The sequence below is a fragment of the Plecotus auritus genome (genome assembly GCF_963455305.1).
Source record: "Plecotus auritus genome assembly, chromosome: 2".
Taxonomy (NCBI): Eukaryota; Metazoa; Chordata; class Mammalia; order Chiroptera; family Vespertilionidae; genus Plecotus; species Plecotus auritus.
Genome location: NC_137771.1, coordinates 84,074,529 through 84,094,151, shown reverse-complemented (window position 1 = coordinate 84,094,151; position 19,623 = coordinate 84,074,529). Strand labels below are relative to the sequence as shown.

Genomic DNA, 19,623 nt, shown 5'->3' with positions numbered 1-19,623 from the left:
TTCTCCTGATCCACTTTGCAGAATAGTCCTCCATTGAAGAACCTAATAATTTTCTTTTCTTCTCTCCCTTGGGTGAGGTGCTTTGGAACTCCTCTTCTGGATACAAAAGCATCTTCACCCTGGAGAATGCCATTGGTTTCTTCTGTTCAAGCCAGGCCTATGTGCCACACTCATGCCAAGCCTCTCTTGCACCATCCTTCCCAACTTTCTGAAAGGGAAGTACAGGTCAGACCTATGGCCCACTACTTGTCTAGCTTCGTTCAGACCAGGGGTGGAAAATATCTGGTCCTTGGGCCATAGAAGGCCTGTGAAATCATTTGGTCTGGCCCTGCTAAGGTATTGGGGTAACTTAATTAAATGTTTGACCAAACTTAGTAGGCCTTTTAAAAAATATTTTTATTGATTTCAGAGAGGAAAGGAGAGGGAGAGAGAGATAGAAACATCAATGATGAGAGAGAATCACTGATTGCCTGCCTCCAGCACACTCCCACTGGGGATTAAGCCCACAATCCAGGCATGTGCCCTGACCAGGAATCGAACCATGACCTCCTGTTCCATAGGTCAATGCTCAACCACCGAGCCATCCCAGCTGGGCTAGCAGGCTAATTTTTAAGTTGATAATTTTGTATGGCCTGAGAATGATGTTATAAAATATCCAAATGGCCCTTGGCAGAAAAAAGGTTCCCCACCCTGGGCTTAGACAGTCATTTCTTGAAGCTCAGGACTTCGGCAGGTTATTTTCTAGAACACAAACTGGTCAAATACTACTAAAGCTATGCCATGAGACCTCAAATAAATCTGTTATGCTTTGCTTTAAACGCCTCTCTAAACTTATCTATAATCCATGTGACCAAAAATTAAACATAAACACAAAGAGCATGTTTCTAACATTAGCTGTAACACATAAAGCAAAAAGAATAATGACTTTCTCAAAATATGCATGAGCACTAAATCTCATCAATAGAAGCAGTGACCCCCACTTAGATGACAGAGTTTCTAAGAGATAGCGATATCTTTCAAAGTCCAAGTGAATCAGTGACAATGTTTCTAGATTTAATATGCCCCTAACATGATTTCAAGTCCAATGAAAGACTGTGTTAAAATTATGAGTCATTTATAATTAAGCAAAACTACTAAAATCACACTGCTCTTTAAGATGCAGTTATTTTCAGAAGAAAAATCTGATAATATGCTGCATACAGAAGGGGAAAACGAAGGATCTGGAAGTCTGGAAATAAATACTTTCATTAAATTATACATTTATATCTGATTTAAGTACAGTATATTTATTTATTGTGAGAGAATTTCAATAAACATTCTGAGGAATATTATGGCAGTAGTGGAAAAATTTAGAAGGCTGAGATTCTATATTTCTTTTTTAACTCTACATCTTCATTCTCCTGAACTTATCTATTGTTCAAGATTCAGGGCCTTTGCACCTATTGCTCCTTCTGCTTGGAACTGTATAATCCTAGATCCTTATATGGCTTCTTCTCCAGGTCTTAGTTCTCATATATTTCCTCAGAAGGGCCTTCCCTGCTCACCCTAGTCAAAGCTCACCCTAGACACCTCTCCCAACCTTACCACTATAACATTATTCAGCTTTATTCTCTTGAAAGCCTATATAATTATCTGAAATTATCCTTTATAAATTACACACTTATCATCTACATTCTCCCACACCCTGTGACTAAAAATGTGAGCCGACTCCCAAATCTCAAGTCCATATTTCTAACTGCTAGCTAGGCAAACCCACGTAAATGGTTTTAAGTTCTTTATTTTGGTTCATATACTAAATATTAACTCTTCCTATCTGATGAAAAATGCATTTCCTATTGCTTATGAAAGCTTATACAATGGATCCTGGAGTTCTATCACTGTTCTATGTTTTACGTTTTATCAAGGCAGTGTCTATGCCAGTCCACAAAAGGTACTGGTAATAGTGATATCACTTTATATGCACAAGAGTTATTACAAACGCTATATATAGGTATTCTCCCCCCACAACTCTATGTTTAATGTATGTCACTTTCATTAGATAACCAGGTGAAGGAGGCCCTTTAATGCAGAAATGGTTTAAACCATCTATTCAAATGTTTTTCAAGAGTAGACAGTGCTATTGGACTCTTCCCTGGGAATATACATAAAGCTTTATGTCTCCCTCTGCCCACTGTGAGAATCCCTGTCATTATAAGCCACCATTACTGTTGGGAATTGGTCATATCCCACCTTTTGTAGGAGGTAGGAATCTATTATTGTCTATGCTGGGAACATCCATCAAATGTATGACAAAATATCATTTCTCCGTACACAATGGAGAATGCATTGATATCAACATCTGGGACTGATTCAATTTGTTTCAACTCAAAAGTCAAGAAAAGATAAGTTCAAGGGGTCTGAATATTTGGTTCTGATGCTGGATCCTAAACAGCCAGTTTATTTAATGTAACTCAATAATTGCTGCCCTGCCCATTCTACAAGCTCTGATGGGAGCTGAATGAGAAAATGCACTGGAGCCTATTGTAGAGACTATTCCCATCGGAGGTGTGTGAAAAATTATCATTTGTTCTTCATTCTCTCCACCCCATTCAGATGTCTGCCCAGATTTTCTGGAAAGCTACAGAGATGCACACATTGTACACATGCACGTATGTGTGCATGCATGCATATACATACACACACTCACACAGTCAACCTTTTGTTTATGTATTATCTTCTCAGAGCGAGAAAAGAAAAATCATTCATTCAGTTTGCAGGGTATCTTTTTAAAAAGGAAGGTTTATTTTTTAAGAAACTCTTCTCTTGTGGGTCAGATAACAAAAAGTTTAATTTTTGGTAACAATATTTGAACATTTATCAAATGGTGTTATATAGAATATCAAGTCAAAGAATTTTAATATGTATTATATGCAAATTGGCTCTTTAAGCAAGGAAGTTGTGAAATGCTGAATCAAACAAATTTCTTTACTACAGACATTTTCAGAAGCCTTAATACATCGAGATGTATTGCCTCCCTGAGGCAAATACAGGGTAAGGTGTTTCTGAAACTTAATTGATCAAGGAATTTTTAGCAGTGGCTATTTCCTCAGTCTAGTATTCCATGTGAAACACTTCAGGGAATGTTGCAGCTAATAAAAAATTTTTAATTCAATCTTACGTTTATCAAAAATAATACCCATGCATTCCTTAACTCAAATAGTACCACAAGGGTTTGTTTATGATGATTATTCCCTTGCCCCAGATCTCTCCACCTTTCTGTTCTTTCACAAGCAGCCACATCCAATTCTTTCAATTATTTTTCCTGGTATTTACCTCCATTATTTCTAAATAATATTCCAACACTAATATTTATTCATTTTTTTTTCTATTTTAAATATTACTGATTTCCTGCTGTGGAAAATGAGATAATATATATTATTAGTTTATTTTCTATTTATTTTGGTCCATTTCATATTGAAAGATTTCCTCACCTTCCCAATAAGTAATATTGCAATTGTGGCTTAAATCCATATTATACATTTAATTATTACAAAGTTATATAAATATTGTTTATAACTGAACCATATCTATATATATAAAAGTCCAGCGACTGGAACAGCGGCACAACCAGAATGACTGGTGGCTATGATGCGCACTGCGGTAGCCAACCAGCCTGATCCAGGCCTCAATCAGCCGCCCCCCTGGCTGGCCCCGCCCGCATCGGCCCCCAACACCCCAATCGGGGGCAGGGACAGCCAGCCAACTGCCCATGGCCTCTCCCCCCCAGCCAGTCCCGCCCCTGATTGGCTCCCACACTCCCATCTGGGGTGAGGCCGGCCGGCCAACTGCCCGAAGCCCCTCCCCGCTGCTGGCCTGACCTGATGGGCCCCCATTGGGGTGGGCCGGCCAGACCCCACCTGTGCACGATTTTGTGCACCAGGACTCTAGTTTCTTCTTATAAAACTGTGTTTTCCCTTAGTGTCAATAGTTGCCTTGTTTGCTCAATTTTTAAAAAACATACATATCACTAATTCATCATCAAGCTCTCCATCAGAGCGTATAAAACTACTCTCAATATGGTCACGCAGATCAGAAAATCTATTAACTTCATTCCTCCCCACCCCCAAAAAACACTGCTCATAGAATTGCCCAGAAGAGTCTCCTGTTTCAGTCTGATGCTCTCCAACCTGCTGAAACTTCTCTCCACCAGGTTCTGAGAATTCCCTTTGCTTCTTTTCTAAATTCGATGGATCCTCTTAGGGCAAGTCACCTCTTTTCTGTTTTCATCCTTCCTTCTTCTTGGTTTACTCCTTTGTGTATTGAGCACACCCTCCAGCAGTTTCCTGGTAGTGTGTCCATGAGCTAAATTTGAGCCTTTGTATGCCTGGAAATGACTATTTCCTCATACTTGATGAAAATTTTGCTAAGTATATATAAAGTGAAAACCATTTTCAACTTCCAGTGTTTCCAAAAAGTTGTTCTTTTGATTTCTAATCATTAATATAAGACCTTTATAAAGGCTTTTATCTTTATTTCTAGAGTAGTAAATTTAGAAAATTATATATTGACAATGGCTCTTTATCCACTAATTTTTCCAAGTACTTAGTAGGCCCTTTCAAACTCATATCCTTCCGTTCTGAACAATTTTTTCTGTATTATCCCTTTAATAAATTAGCTGTCCATTCTATTTGAGAATGAGGCACCAAAAAGTTGATTAGAAGTCATGTGCAGAGGTGTAGGGCTCATCATCAGAGGATGTTAAGATGCAGACCCAGCTGTTTCATCAGAGAACTCGCCAAATGTCCTTATCTACAGGTTTTTTCTCTGAGGCTGGTCAGTTTCTCAGATGAGGCCTCCAATATTTTGCATAGAAAATTTAAGTTGGGCTGCCAGAATTGCCAGAATGAAAGAGGCCTAAAGAGCCTCACTATTTAATATGTAGACTTTTAGTTAATTCCTTTATTTTCGATACTAGAGGCCCGGTGCATGAAATTCATACACGGAGGGGGGTGTCCCTCAGCCCGGCCTGCACCCTCTCCAATGTGGGATCCCTCAAACAATCCGGGACCGCTGGCTTCTAACTGCTCACCTGCCTGCCTAATTGCCCCTAACCACTTCTGCCTGCCAGCCTGATCGCCCCCTAACCACTCCCCTGCCAGCCCAATCACCCCCAACTGCCCTCCCCTGCTGGCCTGCCTCACCCCCAACTGCCCTCCCCTGTTGGCCTCATCTTGCCCCGAATTGCCCTCCCTTGCCAGCCTCATCTCGTCCCCATCTGCCCTCCCCTGCCAGCCTGGTCACCCCCAACTGCCCTCCCGTCCAAATGCCCTCCCCTGCAGGCCTAGTTGCCCCCAACTGCCCTCCCCTGCTGGCCTGGTCGCACCCAACTGCCCTCCCCTGCCAGCCTGATCTTGCCCTCAAATGCCCTCCCCTGCAGGCCTGATCTCGCCCTCAACTGTCCTACCCTGCAGACCTGGTTACCCCCAACTGCCATCCCCTGCAGGCCTGGTCGTCCCCAACTGCCCTCCCCTGCCAGCCTGGTTGCACCCAACTGCCCTCCCCTGCAGGCCTAGTTGCCCCCAACTGCCCTCCCCTGCTGGCCTGGTCGTACCCAATTGCCCTCCCCTGCCGGCCATCTTGTGGTGACCATCTTGTGGTGGCCATCTTGTGACATGAGGGTGGCCATCTTATACAGCCATCTTGTGATGATGTCGTGCAAAGGCATCACGCAACGCCACCTAGGCTTTTATTATATAAGATAGTAGTAGCTCAACCTTCCCTAAAATTGTGTCCAGGCTCTTCAAATCTGGAACCTCTTGGGTGCTACCTAACATCACTTAATGAGCTAGGGTTCGGGTAATCATGTGGCTGAGCAAAAGATCAAGAGGTCTGACTTCTCCATATATGTACTTTCAACACCTTTTACCTTCTGAGGCTCATGGTGCCTTCAAATGCTGAGCCTTTCTGGAGTTCTGAGGGACACATCAGCATGCTTCATGCCCTATTCCCCTGTGCAGGTACCTGAGTCTCAGCTCAGCCTTCAGCCTCCTTGGCTCTGCTAAGTCAGCTTCCACTAGTCATCCACCTTCTCTGATCCAAAATATGGATGGCATTGCCTCTTCTGGTCTTTTTGTTCTTGTGAATTATAACTTTTAAAAAGTTCTTTATTATCATTTTAGGGTTTCATTGAAGATAGTGAAGTCCTGTATCAAGCAAAACTAATTTGGTGTCATTGCACTAACCTTCACCATATTCCCAGTTTTGAAACCTCAAGATTGAAAAGAATAAATAAGAAAGAGCTTAAAATGTAAATAAGCCCTGATTGGTTTGGCTCAGTGGATAGAGTGTTGGGTCGTGGACTGAAAGGTCCCAGATTCGATTCCAATCGAGGGCATGTACCTTGGTTGCAGGCTCGATCCCCAGTAGGGGGCATGCAGGAGACAGCTGATCAATGTTTCTCTCTCACTGATGCTTCTAACTCTCTATCCCTCTCCCTTCCTCTCTGTAAAAAGTCAATAAAAATATATTTTAAAAAATGTAAATAAGACATCTTTGAATAGTAAATGTTGTACATGATTTACTACTTAAAAGATACTTTTTGATCTACATTTGACTGAATAAAACTGCTCTTTCTCAGTGTTGTCAACTCAGATTATTTCTACTGCAACCAATTATTAATTAGACAAATATATGTGTGTAGCTTAACTGAATAAATTTCTTCTAAAAGGTAACTTTGAAAAAGATATTTCAACCCTGGCCGGTGTGGCTCACTTGGTTGAACATCGTCCAGTGCACCAAGAGGTCACTGGTTTGATTTCCAGTCAGGGCACATGCCCAGGTTGCAGGCTTGATCCCAGGTGGAGAGTGTACAGGAAGCAGCTGGTTAATGATTCTCTTTCTGACCCATGTTTTTTTCTCTCTCTCCCTCTCACTTCCTGTCTCTCTAAAATCAATAAAAACATATTTTAAAAAGAAGAAAGATACTTCATCCTCTTCCATGGTGAATAAAATAAGTTAAGCATTTCAGAAAGATTATAGTTTATAAATATTAAGCAATGTTTCATAATCAGTATTTCTACTATTTGTGTTTAGAAAGGCAAATTAACTAGAATTGAGAATTACCATTGATTCTGTGAGATAATGGGCCTGCTTTTATTTGGCCTTTAAAAAAAACAAAAAACACAACACCTGTCTCTTATCTTCCATAATCCTGTAAGACAGTATCATTATTTCTATTTTACAGATAAAAAAAACAAAGATAGGTCATTTGCAAAATGACTGCCACACTCTAGATCCAGAACTACTCAATCTACCAGGTAGCAAGTGGCTGAGAAGAAATTCAGGCTTAGATCTGCAAGGACTTTTCACAATAACCAAAACCAATTGTATTTCTGTTAATACTTTTGAATTAAATTAGTAGTAATCATTTCAGGATAAAAATATGACTTCAATTTAAGTCACACGTCTAATATCTTAGTAAACAATTGAATGTAAAATACTTTGGGATTTATTGATATCCTATCTAATAAAAGAGGAATATGCAAATTGACCATACCTCCGCTACACCCACAAGCCATGCCCACCAGCCAATCAGGAGAGAGTATGCAAATTAACCCAACCAAGATGGCTGCGGCCACAGAGTGAGCAGGAGGCTTGGGTTTCCCTGGCAATGGAGGAAGCCAAGCTTCCCGCACACCCTGGCCGGCCTGGACTCCACTCAAGGCTACAAAGTTTCAATTATAGAAGATAAATAAATCCCAACAAAAATGGCTGCAGCCACGGAGAGAGCAGGAGGCTTGGGGTTCTCCAGCGATGGAGGAAGCCAAGCTTTCTGCCCGCCCTGGCTGGCCCTGGACTCCACTCAAGGCTACAAAGTTTTAATTATAGAAGATAAATAAATCCCAACAAAAATGGCGGTGGCCACAGAGCTGGAGAGAGCAGGAGGCTTGGGTTTCCCTGGTGATGGAGGAAGCCAAGCTTTCCACCCACCTGGCCTCTGCTCAATGCTACAAAGTTTCAATTATAGAAGATAAATAAATCCCAGATACCAGGGCCTCCGCTTGGGTCACGGGGGCGGCGTGGCCGGCCTGCAAACCACCACAGGCCCCTCACCCAGGCCACCCCACACCCAAAGGGAACCCCAACCCTGATCCGGGACACCCTTCAGGGCAAACCAGCCGGCCCCCACCCGTGCACCAGGCCTCTATCCTATCTAATAATCTAATAAGAGAGTAATATGCAAATTGACCATCACTCCAACACACAAGATGGCTGCCCCCATGTGGACACAAGATGGCCACCACAAGATGGCCAGCAGGGCAGGGCAGTTGGGAGGGACCAGGCCTAGAAGGGAGGGCAGTTGGGGGCAATCAAGCCTGCAGGGGAGGGCAGTTAGGGGTGACCAGGCCAGCAGAGGAGGGAATTTGGGGGCGACTGCGCCTGCAGGGAAGGGCAGTTGGGGGTGACCAGGCCTGCAGGGGAGGGCAGTTAGAGGTGACCAGGCCTGCAGGGGAGGGCAGTTAGGGGCAATCAGGCTGGCAGGGGAGCAGTTAGGCATCAATCAGGCTGGCAGGTGACTGGTTAGGGGGTGATCAGGCTGGCAGGCAGAAGCGGTTAGGGGCAATCAGGAAGGCAGGCAGGTGAGCAGTTGAGAGCCAGCAGTCCTGGATTGTGAGAGAGATGTCAGACATCTCTCGAGGGGTCCCAGATTGGAGAGGGTGCAAGCTGGGCTGAGGGACACATCACCCGTGCACTTTTTTCATGCACTGGGCCTCTAGTTTATTTTATAAAGATGCTATGAGAATTAACTCCCCAATGATGAATCTCAGGAATCTGCATTTTATATTATATTATTTTATTTTTAATATGTTTTTATTGATTTCAGAGAAGAAGGGAGAGGGAGAGAGAGAGAGAAATATCAATGATGAGAATCACTGATCGGCTGCCTCCTACTTGCCCGCCACTGGGGATCGAGCCTGCAACCCTGCAACCCGAGCATGTGCCCACATGCCCTTAACCAGAATTGAATCTGGGATCCTTCAGTCCGCAGGCTGATGCTCTATCCACCGGCTAGGGCAGGAATCTGCATTTTAAACATTCTTTCCAGGTGATTCTTATGACGCATTCACATTTACTAGTAAGACCCAGCCTAGGGACACATGGACCTGACTGAGAATTTCAGAATATTCAGTTTTCATCTCTACCCCTTGGCATTATTCTAGATACTTTATCACTGTGATAATCCACAATACCTACATTTTAGCTTCACTTTTTAAAAAATTTTAAATGTTTTTAATCCTCACCGAAGGATATGTTTTTTGATTTTAGAGAAAAAGGGAAAGAGAGAGAGGGAGAGAAGGGGAGAGGAGGATAGAGGGAGAGAGGGAAAGGTGGAGGGAGGGAGAAAGGGAGAAATGTGAGACAGAAACATTGATTGGTTGCCTCCCATACCCACCCCAACCGGGGATCGAACCCACAACCTAGGTATGTGCCTGACTGGAAATTGAACTCTCAACCTTCGGTGCAAGGACAACACTCCAACCAACTGAACCCCTGGCCAGGGCTTAATTTTACTTTTTTCACCTCTTATATGCCAGTAACCAGCACTTCCTGCCAGCAATCCATTCTTCCTACTGCCACACTCTAGATCCAGAACTACTCAATCTACCAATCATCTTAAAATCAAAAGTATACTCTGCCAAACCTGTCCTCTTCCGCTCCCACCAAATCTGCTCTTCAGCCTCAGCAGGACTCCAATCTCATGGCTTTTCTTTTCTTTCATCTATTAACCCTCCTCTTCTACTTCCTGCTCTGCCCAGATGACAATCTGAGGCACCCTCACCAGCTACTGTGGATCTCCCCATGGACTTCAGAGGACCCATTCTGCACCTTCCAACTGTACAAGTTGGCATGCCACAGTTAGTTCAGCAGGCTATTACCCTTAGACATCTCTTCCCTTTCCTGTTCAGGTCAGCGTAGTGATAATAATCCCTATAATAACTTTCACTTACAGAGCACTTATTGCATTTGATAACAATTATCTCATTTAATCCCCACAACAACTCTGTCAGGCGGGTACATTATTATCCTCACTACTATAAGCTGGAGATACTGAAGCTAAAACAGATGAAATAATTTGCCTAAGGTCTCATAGCCAGTTGTGATAAGATTGAGATTCAAACCCATCTAGCTCCTGTCCACAGCCTGGGTTCAGATTCCTTTCCTCCTGCTCTGGTAATAAAAAAAGGAGAAAAGAAAGAAAAGGGGGGAAAGCAGCTCAAGCATTAGCCACTTGGGGAAAACAAAATCAAGGCAACAATTTCTTAGAAAGCTTTGTCCACTACTCTGCTCCCCTCCATTTTTCACTCTATCCTGTTTGTAGAATTCATCTTCATAAAATGGCAACAGATAATGAATGGTACAAAAAAAAATACATATCCTGTTTTGGAAAGCTTATTAATAAGATTTATGTATGAAACATTTTTTTTTAGCAGTCCAAACTTATAAAGAATAGCATGTAAAGTACGGTGAAAAATTGAGATTGAAAATTAATATTGTGGCCATTTTTCAAACTCACCTCTTATTTTTCTTGTAATTTTCCAGTTGTTGGGACTGCGTGTATTTGCATCTTTCTAATTCACACTGTGCACATAAATCCTCCAGATTCAGCAGGTGGTTTTCTACCTCCTCAAAACTAGTTTCTAAATGTACTGAAAAGATATAAGATCAAAAGAACAAACATTAAAAATCAGAATCCTCAGTTATTGAGAAAAGTATCCAAAAGTTAAAAGTTTAAACTGTTGCCATTGTTTTGCATTTACTTAATATTCCTTATTAAACTTTCTTGAAGAAAAAGAAAATACACTGACCAACATTAAAACATACTTCAAATTATCTTTTTTGAGTATATTTTTATATTTCAAATATTTTTAAGATATAACTTTCCATAACACTCTGTTAACCAGGATGATGAGAAAATAGTATCTTGATTAATCTAAAATTGTATCATAATTATCCTATATACCAACCACACATGAATAATCTATTTCAAATAATGAGAACACAGCAAAATATAACTAACACAAATTATAATGAACATAATGTAATATTTGAGATTTCATTACTTTAGTATTTGTTTTGCCCCATCATATCATATAACAAGTCTTCAGGGAACTGTAGAGATGTACAAATACTCAGTAAACATACTCATTGTTGGTGGGAAGACACTCAGCTCTGTCCACCAGTCAATCAGTCTTTTGCTACTCTGATTTGCCTTTAGGCCACAGAGCTTTGCAGCTTTATTGAAACATGGAGATCATCTAGTCAAATCCTTCACTTAAAAGATTCAAGACTAAAACCTGCAGAAATTATTTCAGCACATTGCCCAAGGTCACCTAGCTAGGGAAAGGCAGTCAGGAATAAGAACTGAATCCCTCACACAGTACATTACAATGATTTCTAATTGATAGGGTGCTAAATAAACCAAGACCTCACAGTTATAGGGGTGAGGACTGGTTTTCTTAAACAGAAAAGTTTTAGAGGTCAACGATTTTAGAACTCAAACAGCATCATGGCAATTTACCTTGAGTACAAGGACTGTCTTTTCATCTTTGTATTCCAGTGTCCTTGTACTCAAAGAGCTTAAAATAGAGAGTAGGCATATTTCAATGACAACACAGCCACAAAGACCTAGGTATAAGGTGCTGTGGGAACTCAAGGAGCGGCATCTAACAGATGAGAGAGAAGGTGGGAGAGGCTCAACACAAGATCTGACTCCCAAGTCAGGAAGTCACAGCCTTCCAGCGGGGCAAGGGGCAGCAGTGAAGAAGCTGGCTATGCAGTTTTCCAGTCTGTTTCATTGGGTAACTGCAATACAATTACAGTGTGTCAAATTCCTTCATTTATCCATTGGATTTTCATATGACTTTCTAAATTGTTTTTTAATCCTCACCTGAGGATATGTTTTTATTGATGAGAGAGAGAGAGAGAGAGAGAGAGAGAGAGAGAGAGAGAGAGACATCCATCAGTTGCCTCCTGTATGCACCCCGACAGGGGATGGAACCTGCAACCTAAGTATGTGCCCTTCCAGGAATTGAACCCGTAACCTTTTGATGACACTCAAACCAACTGAGCCACCTGGCTAGGGCTCATATGACTCTCTTTTCCTTTTTTTTTTTTTTTATAAGTTGTTTTTTGTACTGATATGAGAGAGAGAGAGAGAGAGGAAGGGATGGGAATAGAAAGATAGATCTATGAGAAAGAAACATCGATTGGCTGCCTTCTGAACGCCCCTTACTGAGGATCAAGCCAGCAACCTGGGCATATGTCCCGACCAGGAATCGAAATGGTGACCTCTTGGTTCATGGGTCAATGCTCAGTCACTGAACCACACCAGCTGAGCTCATATGACTTTCTAAAATAGCTTTTGTAGCATCTAGGTTACAAGCAAACTCCTCAAATTTTAACTTGCGACTTTAGGTTTTATGAGATGCAAATTCTGACCTGTTTTTAATTAATCTTTGTTTGATCCAAAGATTTATTAAATCCAGAAACATTCACATTTTCTAATATCCTAAATTTTAACTCTACTAAATCTCTATGCTTATAAAACTTCCTCTTACATTTGGTAGGGTATAGAGCTTAAAGATATTGATTGGGGAGAGGCATAAAATTTCACTGAAAAGCAAAATATGATGACAAGTCAAAGACATTAGATACTGACTTTGATCATATTAATGTATCACTATAAACCACTGGCAAGTCTGGAAAAGGCTGATAACAATGCAGTTCCTAACAGTTTTGAATCTATCTTCAGGGGTCACATAAAACAGCTAATATATCAGCAAGGCTAACCTGAAACAACTTGCAAAATCTAAATTTTAATCTATTAAAAATGTAACTAAGTTTTTAATAATGCTTAAGTAGTATATAACAAGTTTATATGGGGAAACAAGCAAAATGATGCAATTATACTAGTTGCTATTTAGATTTTTTTGTTTTTACGTTAAATGTTAAAAAGACTGGGAGACTCAGCCTGGAAGGTAGTACTACTGGCACTGAGGAAGCAATATTGAGCCTATTCTGTGAAAACTGGTTTGACAGGTTTAAAAGATCCTAGCTAATAGGTTATTTAAAAGGCTATTTCACTTTGCTTAGTGACAAGAACTGGAATAATTAAATTTATTATGGACTCCATTTAACTTCAAGCTATGCAGTGCCTTCATGTTATCCTTAGTACCATGCAGATTATCCTCAGCATAAAGGGGACTGGTTAAGAGTAGGGTTTGAATCACAAGCTTGGAAACCCAGCTCTGCCCCCTATAGATGAGGTGAGGTGAGGTGAGATACCTCTTCAGTGAAAAGAGAGCTAAAAATACACATCGTGCTAAGTTTTCTAAAGGGTTCAGCAAGGAAAAGTATGTAAAGTAGCTAATTTAGCACTTGGCAGTAAGTAAATAATTAATGGCCGACTATAAAAAATGCAGAGAAAAATTTTTAAAAAGATTAAATAAGTTTTGTAAAAGTCATTTAAAACTAATAATTTTGAGACCAGTAATGATCATGTTGTAAATGACACCTATGCATCTAACACACCAAAATATCAGTAAAATTTTCATTTTTCCTGGCAAACTTATATACTTGTAAATTATACTCAAGGCTATGTTCTGTTCTGATACTTACGACCCCTTATTCTTATAAGGGGGATTATATTTCAAATTATTTTTCTAAAAATAAAATATATAATGGAGTCAATTATATTTGAAAACATATACATTCTTTCCACCATTTCCTTTTTTTTTTTTTTTTTGGACAGATGGCAATTTCCATTTAGAGTCTAGCTCTGTTGGTTGATTACAGAGCTAATGAGGCCAGGAACTCTAATAAGTTAATCTTTTGGCGGGTCAATTAACTTCTCATGTTCTAGGTGCAAATTGAACTTGCCAGCCTAGTTCACTTGTGTTAATAAAATGTGAACCAGGTGAAAACATGAATAGTTTAGTACCAACTTCTAAGAAAGAAAGAAACAAACTACATGTCCTTCTGAATAGGCCAACAGCATCATGTTCCTGTGTCAAAGAGCAAATTTAGATTTAAAATGCTTGGGACAGTCAGCCCTAGCTAGTGGGCTCAGTGGTTAGAGCATAATCTGGTGCACCGAAGGGTCGCAGGTTTGATTCCCAGTCAGGGTATGTACCCAGATTGCAGATGTATCCCTGGCTGGGGGAAGTAGGGGGCGTATGGGAGGCAACCGATACATATTTCTCTTTCTTTCTCTCTAGAATTAATGAAAGAAACAATCTCAGGTGAGGATTTAAAAAAAATGCTGGGGAGACAGTGGTCATTTTATTGCTACCACCAAATTCATATTTATGTTCTCCCCTTTAAAAAGTTTCAAAGTGGGGAGAACCAAGATGGTGGTGTAGGTAAATGCTGGAACTTGTTGCCTCCCACCACCACATCAAAATTACAACTAAAATACATCACTCAGAACTGCCTGAAATCTAGCTGAATGGAAGTCCTACAACTAAAGAAGTAAAGAAGAAAGCACACTGAGACTGGTAGGAACAGTGGAGACGTGGAATGGGCTGGTCCAACACCCATGTGTGACATTTCTATAATCAAGAGAGATATCCTGGCTGTATGGGATCCCAGCCTCACACCAGACTCCCAGCCTAGGGTTCCAGAAATGGGAAGAGAAATCCCATAACTGCAGGCTGTAAAGACCAGTCGGGATTGTGGCTGAGGGACACAGAGGCTGCTAGAGTCCCAGGTGTTCCTCTTAAAGGCTCCACACACAAACTTACATGGTCCTGCTTCCTCTGAGCTCCAGCACCACTGGGCAGCAACTTTGGGGTAATCCAGGGACACATGGGGAGGAATTGGATTGTCTGGCATTAGGGCAGGAACTCAGGGGCAGCTTTCTCCCAGACAGGGGTGCTCACAGTGGTCATTGTTCCTGTGCTGGGGCCTCCCTTGTCACAGAGCTCATTGGCAGCCATATCTGAGTTTCCATCAGCATGGTCCACACTGTTTATTCTGCCCTGGTGATTCTCTGAGATCCCACCCCATCAAAGCTGCAGCCCCACACAAATTGTTTGCAGCTGCTTTTCCCTATGAATGGCCTGTCCCGGCTCAGGCTTCAGACTTTAAAATCCCTTAAATAAGCAGTAGCTGGAGTCAGTGTGCCCCAAACCTGTCAATAAAAGGCCCAAGACCTGGCACTATCACCAGCCTGCCTTACTTCACAGCTGGGCCTCGCCTGGGCACTTCCTGCCCAATATATGTAGCAGCCATCTGCAGATCTCTCTGTAGCTCCTGCCAGGTGTTCCCAGGCAGTGGCTCACTTTGCACTTTCTAGGATGCCCCAGAGCCAGTGCACACAGTGGTTAGCTTCAGACCATACCAGATTACAACTCTACATATCCACAAGCGACACACTCAAAGGGTAGACTCAGTGAGTACCAAAGCCCCACTGAAGCAAGTCTTGTTCCATAGGGGTATCTCCTGCATAGCAGCTCTTCCATTGTAAATGCAGCTGGTCCTCACATCCAGTTGGCATGGAGGCCAATCCCTGCCAGTGACACCAACAGCAATCAAGGCTCAACTATGAGACTGTGCACACAGCCCACACAGGGGCACACCTACAGTGCTCAGCTCAGGTGACTGGGGAGTCTGAGCCACTGGGACCTACGGGACACCTATTACACAAGACCACTCTACCAATTCCAGGAGACATAATAGCTCTACCTAATACACAGAAACAAACACAGGGAAGCAGCCAAAATGTGGACAATGAAACATGTTACAAATGAAAGAAATGGAAGCAAGCAAGCTACTGGATACAGAGTTCAAAACAATGATTATAAGGTTACTCAAGGATCTTAATGAGAGCTTCAAGAGGCTTAGTGAGACTTTCAAGGATCTCAGTGAGAATGTCAAAGACATAAAAAAAGACCACTCAGATATTAAGCATACACTAACTGACATCCTATATAATAAAGGGCTAATATGCAAATTGTCCCCCCAGGAATTCAACTGACCAGGAGTTCGACTGACCGGGAGTTCGACCACTCTCTATGACATGCGCTGACCACTCGGGGGAAGTGTGGAATGAAGGAAGACCCTGGCCGGCAGCCAGCAGCCAGGGGAAGAAAGGCCCCAATTGGCCCTGATCGCTGGCCAGGCCTAGGGACCCTATCCATGCATGAATTTTGTGCACTGGGCCTCCAGTAAAGAATAATTTAGAGGGATTCAACAGTAGAGTAGAGGATTCTGAGAATCAAATCAATGATTTGGAATATGAGGAAGCAAGAAACACCCAATCAGAAGAGAAAAAAAAAAGAATAAAAAATATGAAGATAGTTTAAGGAGCCTCTGTGACAACCTCAAGCGTACCAATATGTGCATTATGGGGGTGCCAGAAGGAGAAGAGAGAGCAAGATATTGAAAACCTATTTGAAGAAATAATGACAGAAAAATTCCCCTACCTGGTGAAATAGACTTACTATTCCAGGAAGCACAGAGAGTCCCAAACAAGAGGAACCCAAAGAAGCTCACATCAAGACACATCATAATTAAAATGCCAAGGGTTAAAGACAAAGAAAGAATCTTAAAAGCAGCAAGAAAAAAGCAGTTAGTTACCTAGAAGGGAGTGCCCATATAACTGTCAGCTGATTTCTCAACAGAAACTTTGCAGGCCAGAAGGGAGTGGCAAGAAATATTCAAAGTGATGAATAGCAAGGACCTACAACCAAAATTACTCTACCCAGCAAAGCTATCATTTAGAATTGAAGGTCAGATAAAGGGCTTCATAGACAAGCAAAAGCAAAGGAGTTCATCACCACCAAATCAGTACCACATGAAATGTTGAAGGGTATTCTTTTTTTTTTTTTAATTCTCACCCGAGGATATTTTTCCATTGATTTTTAGGGAGAGTGGAAGAGAGAGGGAAAGATAGAAACACTGATGTGAGAGAAACACATCAACTGATTGCCTTCTGCATGAGCCCCAACCAGGTCCCGGGCCAGGAAAGAGCCTGCAACCAAGGTATGTACCCTTGATCAGAATGGAACCCGGTACCCTTTGGTCTGCAGGCCAATGCTCTATCCATTGAGCAAAACTGGCTAGGACTTGAAGGGTATTCTTTAAGAAGAGGAAGAGGAAGAAGAAGAGGAGGAGGAGGAGGGGGGAGAAATGAGGGGGAAGGGAGATGGAGAAGAAAAGATAATATGAACAATAAAATGGCAATAAATACGTATCTATCAACAATTGAATGTAAAAATCCAAATAAATGAACAAGAAAACTAATGAACAAAACAAAGCGATGAATAAAATATAATCAGAGGCATGGAAACATGAAACCAAGTAGACAAAATTCAGAGGGAAGCAGGTATGGGGGCAGGAAGAGATTAACCAAAGATATTATATGCATGTATGCATTACCTACAGACACAGACAATAGGGTGGTGAAGGCCTGGGGTGGGGAGTGGGGGAGACCAGGCGGAGGGAGGCAATGGGGGAGGAAGAGGGACATCTGTAATACTCTCAACAATAAAGATTTAAAAATAAATAAATAAAAATAAAAAATAAGCAAACAGTTTCAAAGGTTTGCAAGTACTTGAAGAATCCAGTTTAACTCCTTAGCTTAGCATTCAGGGATCTATCACCCCCTAGCCACAACCTACTTTTCCAGTCTCACTATGACTTTGCTTCAGGACTCATTATTCCCAGAATAGTCTTGCTTGTCCGAGACACCCCTGCTTGCCTCCACTGTCCAACCTGAGCTCCATTCTCAGGCTCAGGTCAGTGCTATTGCCCCCTCCAGCCCCAAGAGCTCTCTTCTTCTTCTGTGCTTCCACGTACCTTTGAACCTATATAGGCTCACATTCTAACTGACATTATACATCTACTTGTGTACTATCATCTCTTTCAGGAAGTAGAAAGGGTCTTAAGGGTAACAACTGTATTTCTGCATCGTGTATCCCTTAATATCTAGTCTGTTGAATTGAATTAAGAATGATTTCTGGTGGCAGAATGAGTCTATCACTCTAAGTAAAATAATAACCAAGAAAGCAAATCTATGATTCATGTTCATCTAATTTACTAGTGACCCGGTGCACAAAATTTGTTCACATTAAAAGGGGATTAATTAGAGGAAATAATTTAATATTGCTATTTGCCCTTTTCTCTATAATAGAAGTGTCAGAGATGAAAAAAAATTAGTAAAATGTATATGAAAACCTTCCTCCTGTCAGAGTCTGGGGTGCACCACGGGACCCAGAGTCAAGTCCCCACCAACCCACATGCACCTCAAAATCACGTGAGACCTAGACCCGGCCAGCCTCGCCACCACCCCCAATGGGCTAGATCCAGACCCAGCCAGTCCCACCCTTGACAAGCCCTGCCGGGCAGGGTGTGTAGCCTCAGGTCCCCTGGCTCGGTGCCAGGACTGGGGGCATGGCCTGAAGTCCCCCAGCCCAGAATGGGGCGGGGGGCATGCCTTGAGGTCCTCTGTCAAGCCTTGCCAGGTGGGGGACATGGCCTGAGGTCCCCTGTCAAGCCCCACCAGGCAGGGGGGCGCAGCCTCAGGTCCCCCGGCCCAGCACCCGGAGGGGGGCGCAGAATTAGGTCCCCCGTCAAACCCTGCTGGTCGGGGGCATGGCCTGAATTCCCCCTTCCCAGCACTGGGGGTTCACCTTGAGGTCCCCCGTCAAGCCTCGCTGGGTGGGGGGCACAGCCTGAGGTCCCCTGTTAAGCCCAGCCAGGCAGGGGGGCGCAGCCTCAGGTCCCCTGGCCCGGTGCTGGGTGGGCGGCGCAGCCTGAGATCCCCTGTCAAGCCCCACAGGGGTGGGGGAAGGCATAGCCTCAGGGCTCTGCTGATTGCTTGCTAAGGCTCCTTATGGGAACTTGACCTCAGCTATGGGTACAGCCATCTTTGTGATGGAGTGATGGTCAATTAGCATATTCCCTCTTTATTAGATAGGATGCTAAATTTTGTAAAAGAACAAATTAATCATGGGAAGAGAACTTAGATATTATGATATTTTGTTATTAGCATGTCAAACCAGCCCCTCTATCAGTAAGTTAAAGCAATAGAAGCAAAGGGAATTTTCCATTTTAACTCTTTTAACAGGCTGAAATTAGTAATAACATATAGGAGAACTGCATTGACAAAAATAAATTTTCTTCCATTTATACATTAAAAACTTAAAAATTTTCTTTAAATAATAATTACAACCATGTATATGAAGTACATTCTGAATATTTTATATTGAGTTTTAATGGTCATTAATTAATTTCCCTGTCACAACCTACTCATTTCCTATTACAAAATGAGTTACATATATGAGTAAATTTGGTAACCAAACTTAGAATGCATGTACATAATACACTAGCAGGCCTCTATGGACACAAATACACCTTTATAAGAAGCTCAGATCTCACCATTTTGCTCACTGTAACAACAACATATGTCTCATTTAGTGATCAGTAGAGAAGATTGCTGGAATTTATTGTGAAAAGCCATTTGGGAATGCCTGACAGCTGTGCAGGAAAGAGCTTCACAAATCTTCGTGAGAAGGCTATCCCAGAGGAAGGGCGATTCTGTTTGGAATTTTTCTTTGAGCCATTTGTTTCAAATATTTT

At 42.1% G+C, this 19,623-nt stretch overlaps 1 protein-coding gene across 2 annotated transcripts in view; it reads right to left on the bottom strand.

Annotated features, from left to right (window-relative positions):
* DTNBP1 (dystrobrevin binding protein 1) overlaps window positions 1–19,623 on the bottom strand; it is a 157,846-nt gene that overhangs the window by 94,010 nt on the left and 44,213 nt on the right. For both annotated transcript variants that reach the window (XM_080656839.1, XM_080656840.1), the window contains exon 6: window positions 10,556–10,688. In XM_080656839.1, coding sequence (XP_080512965.1) covers window positions 10,556–10,688 — 133 coding nt within the window. The remainder of the gene's footprint in view (window positions 1–10,555; window positions 10,689–19,623) is intronic.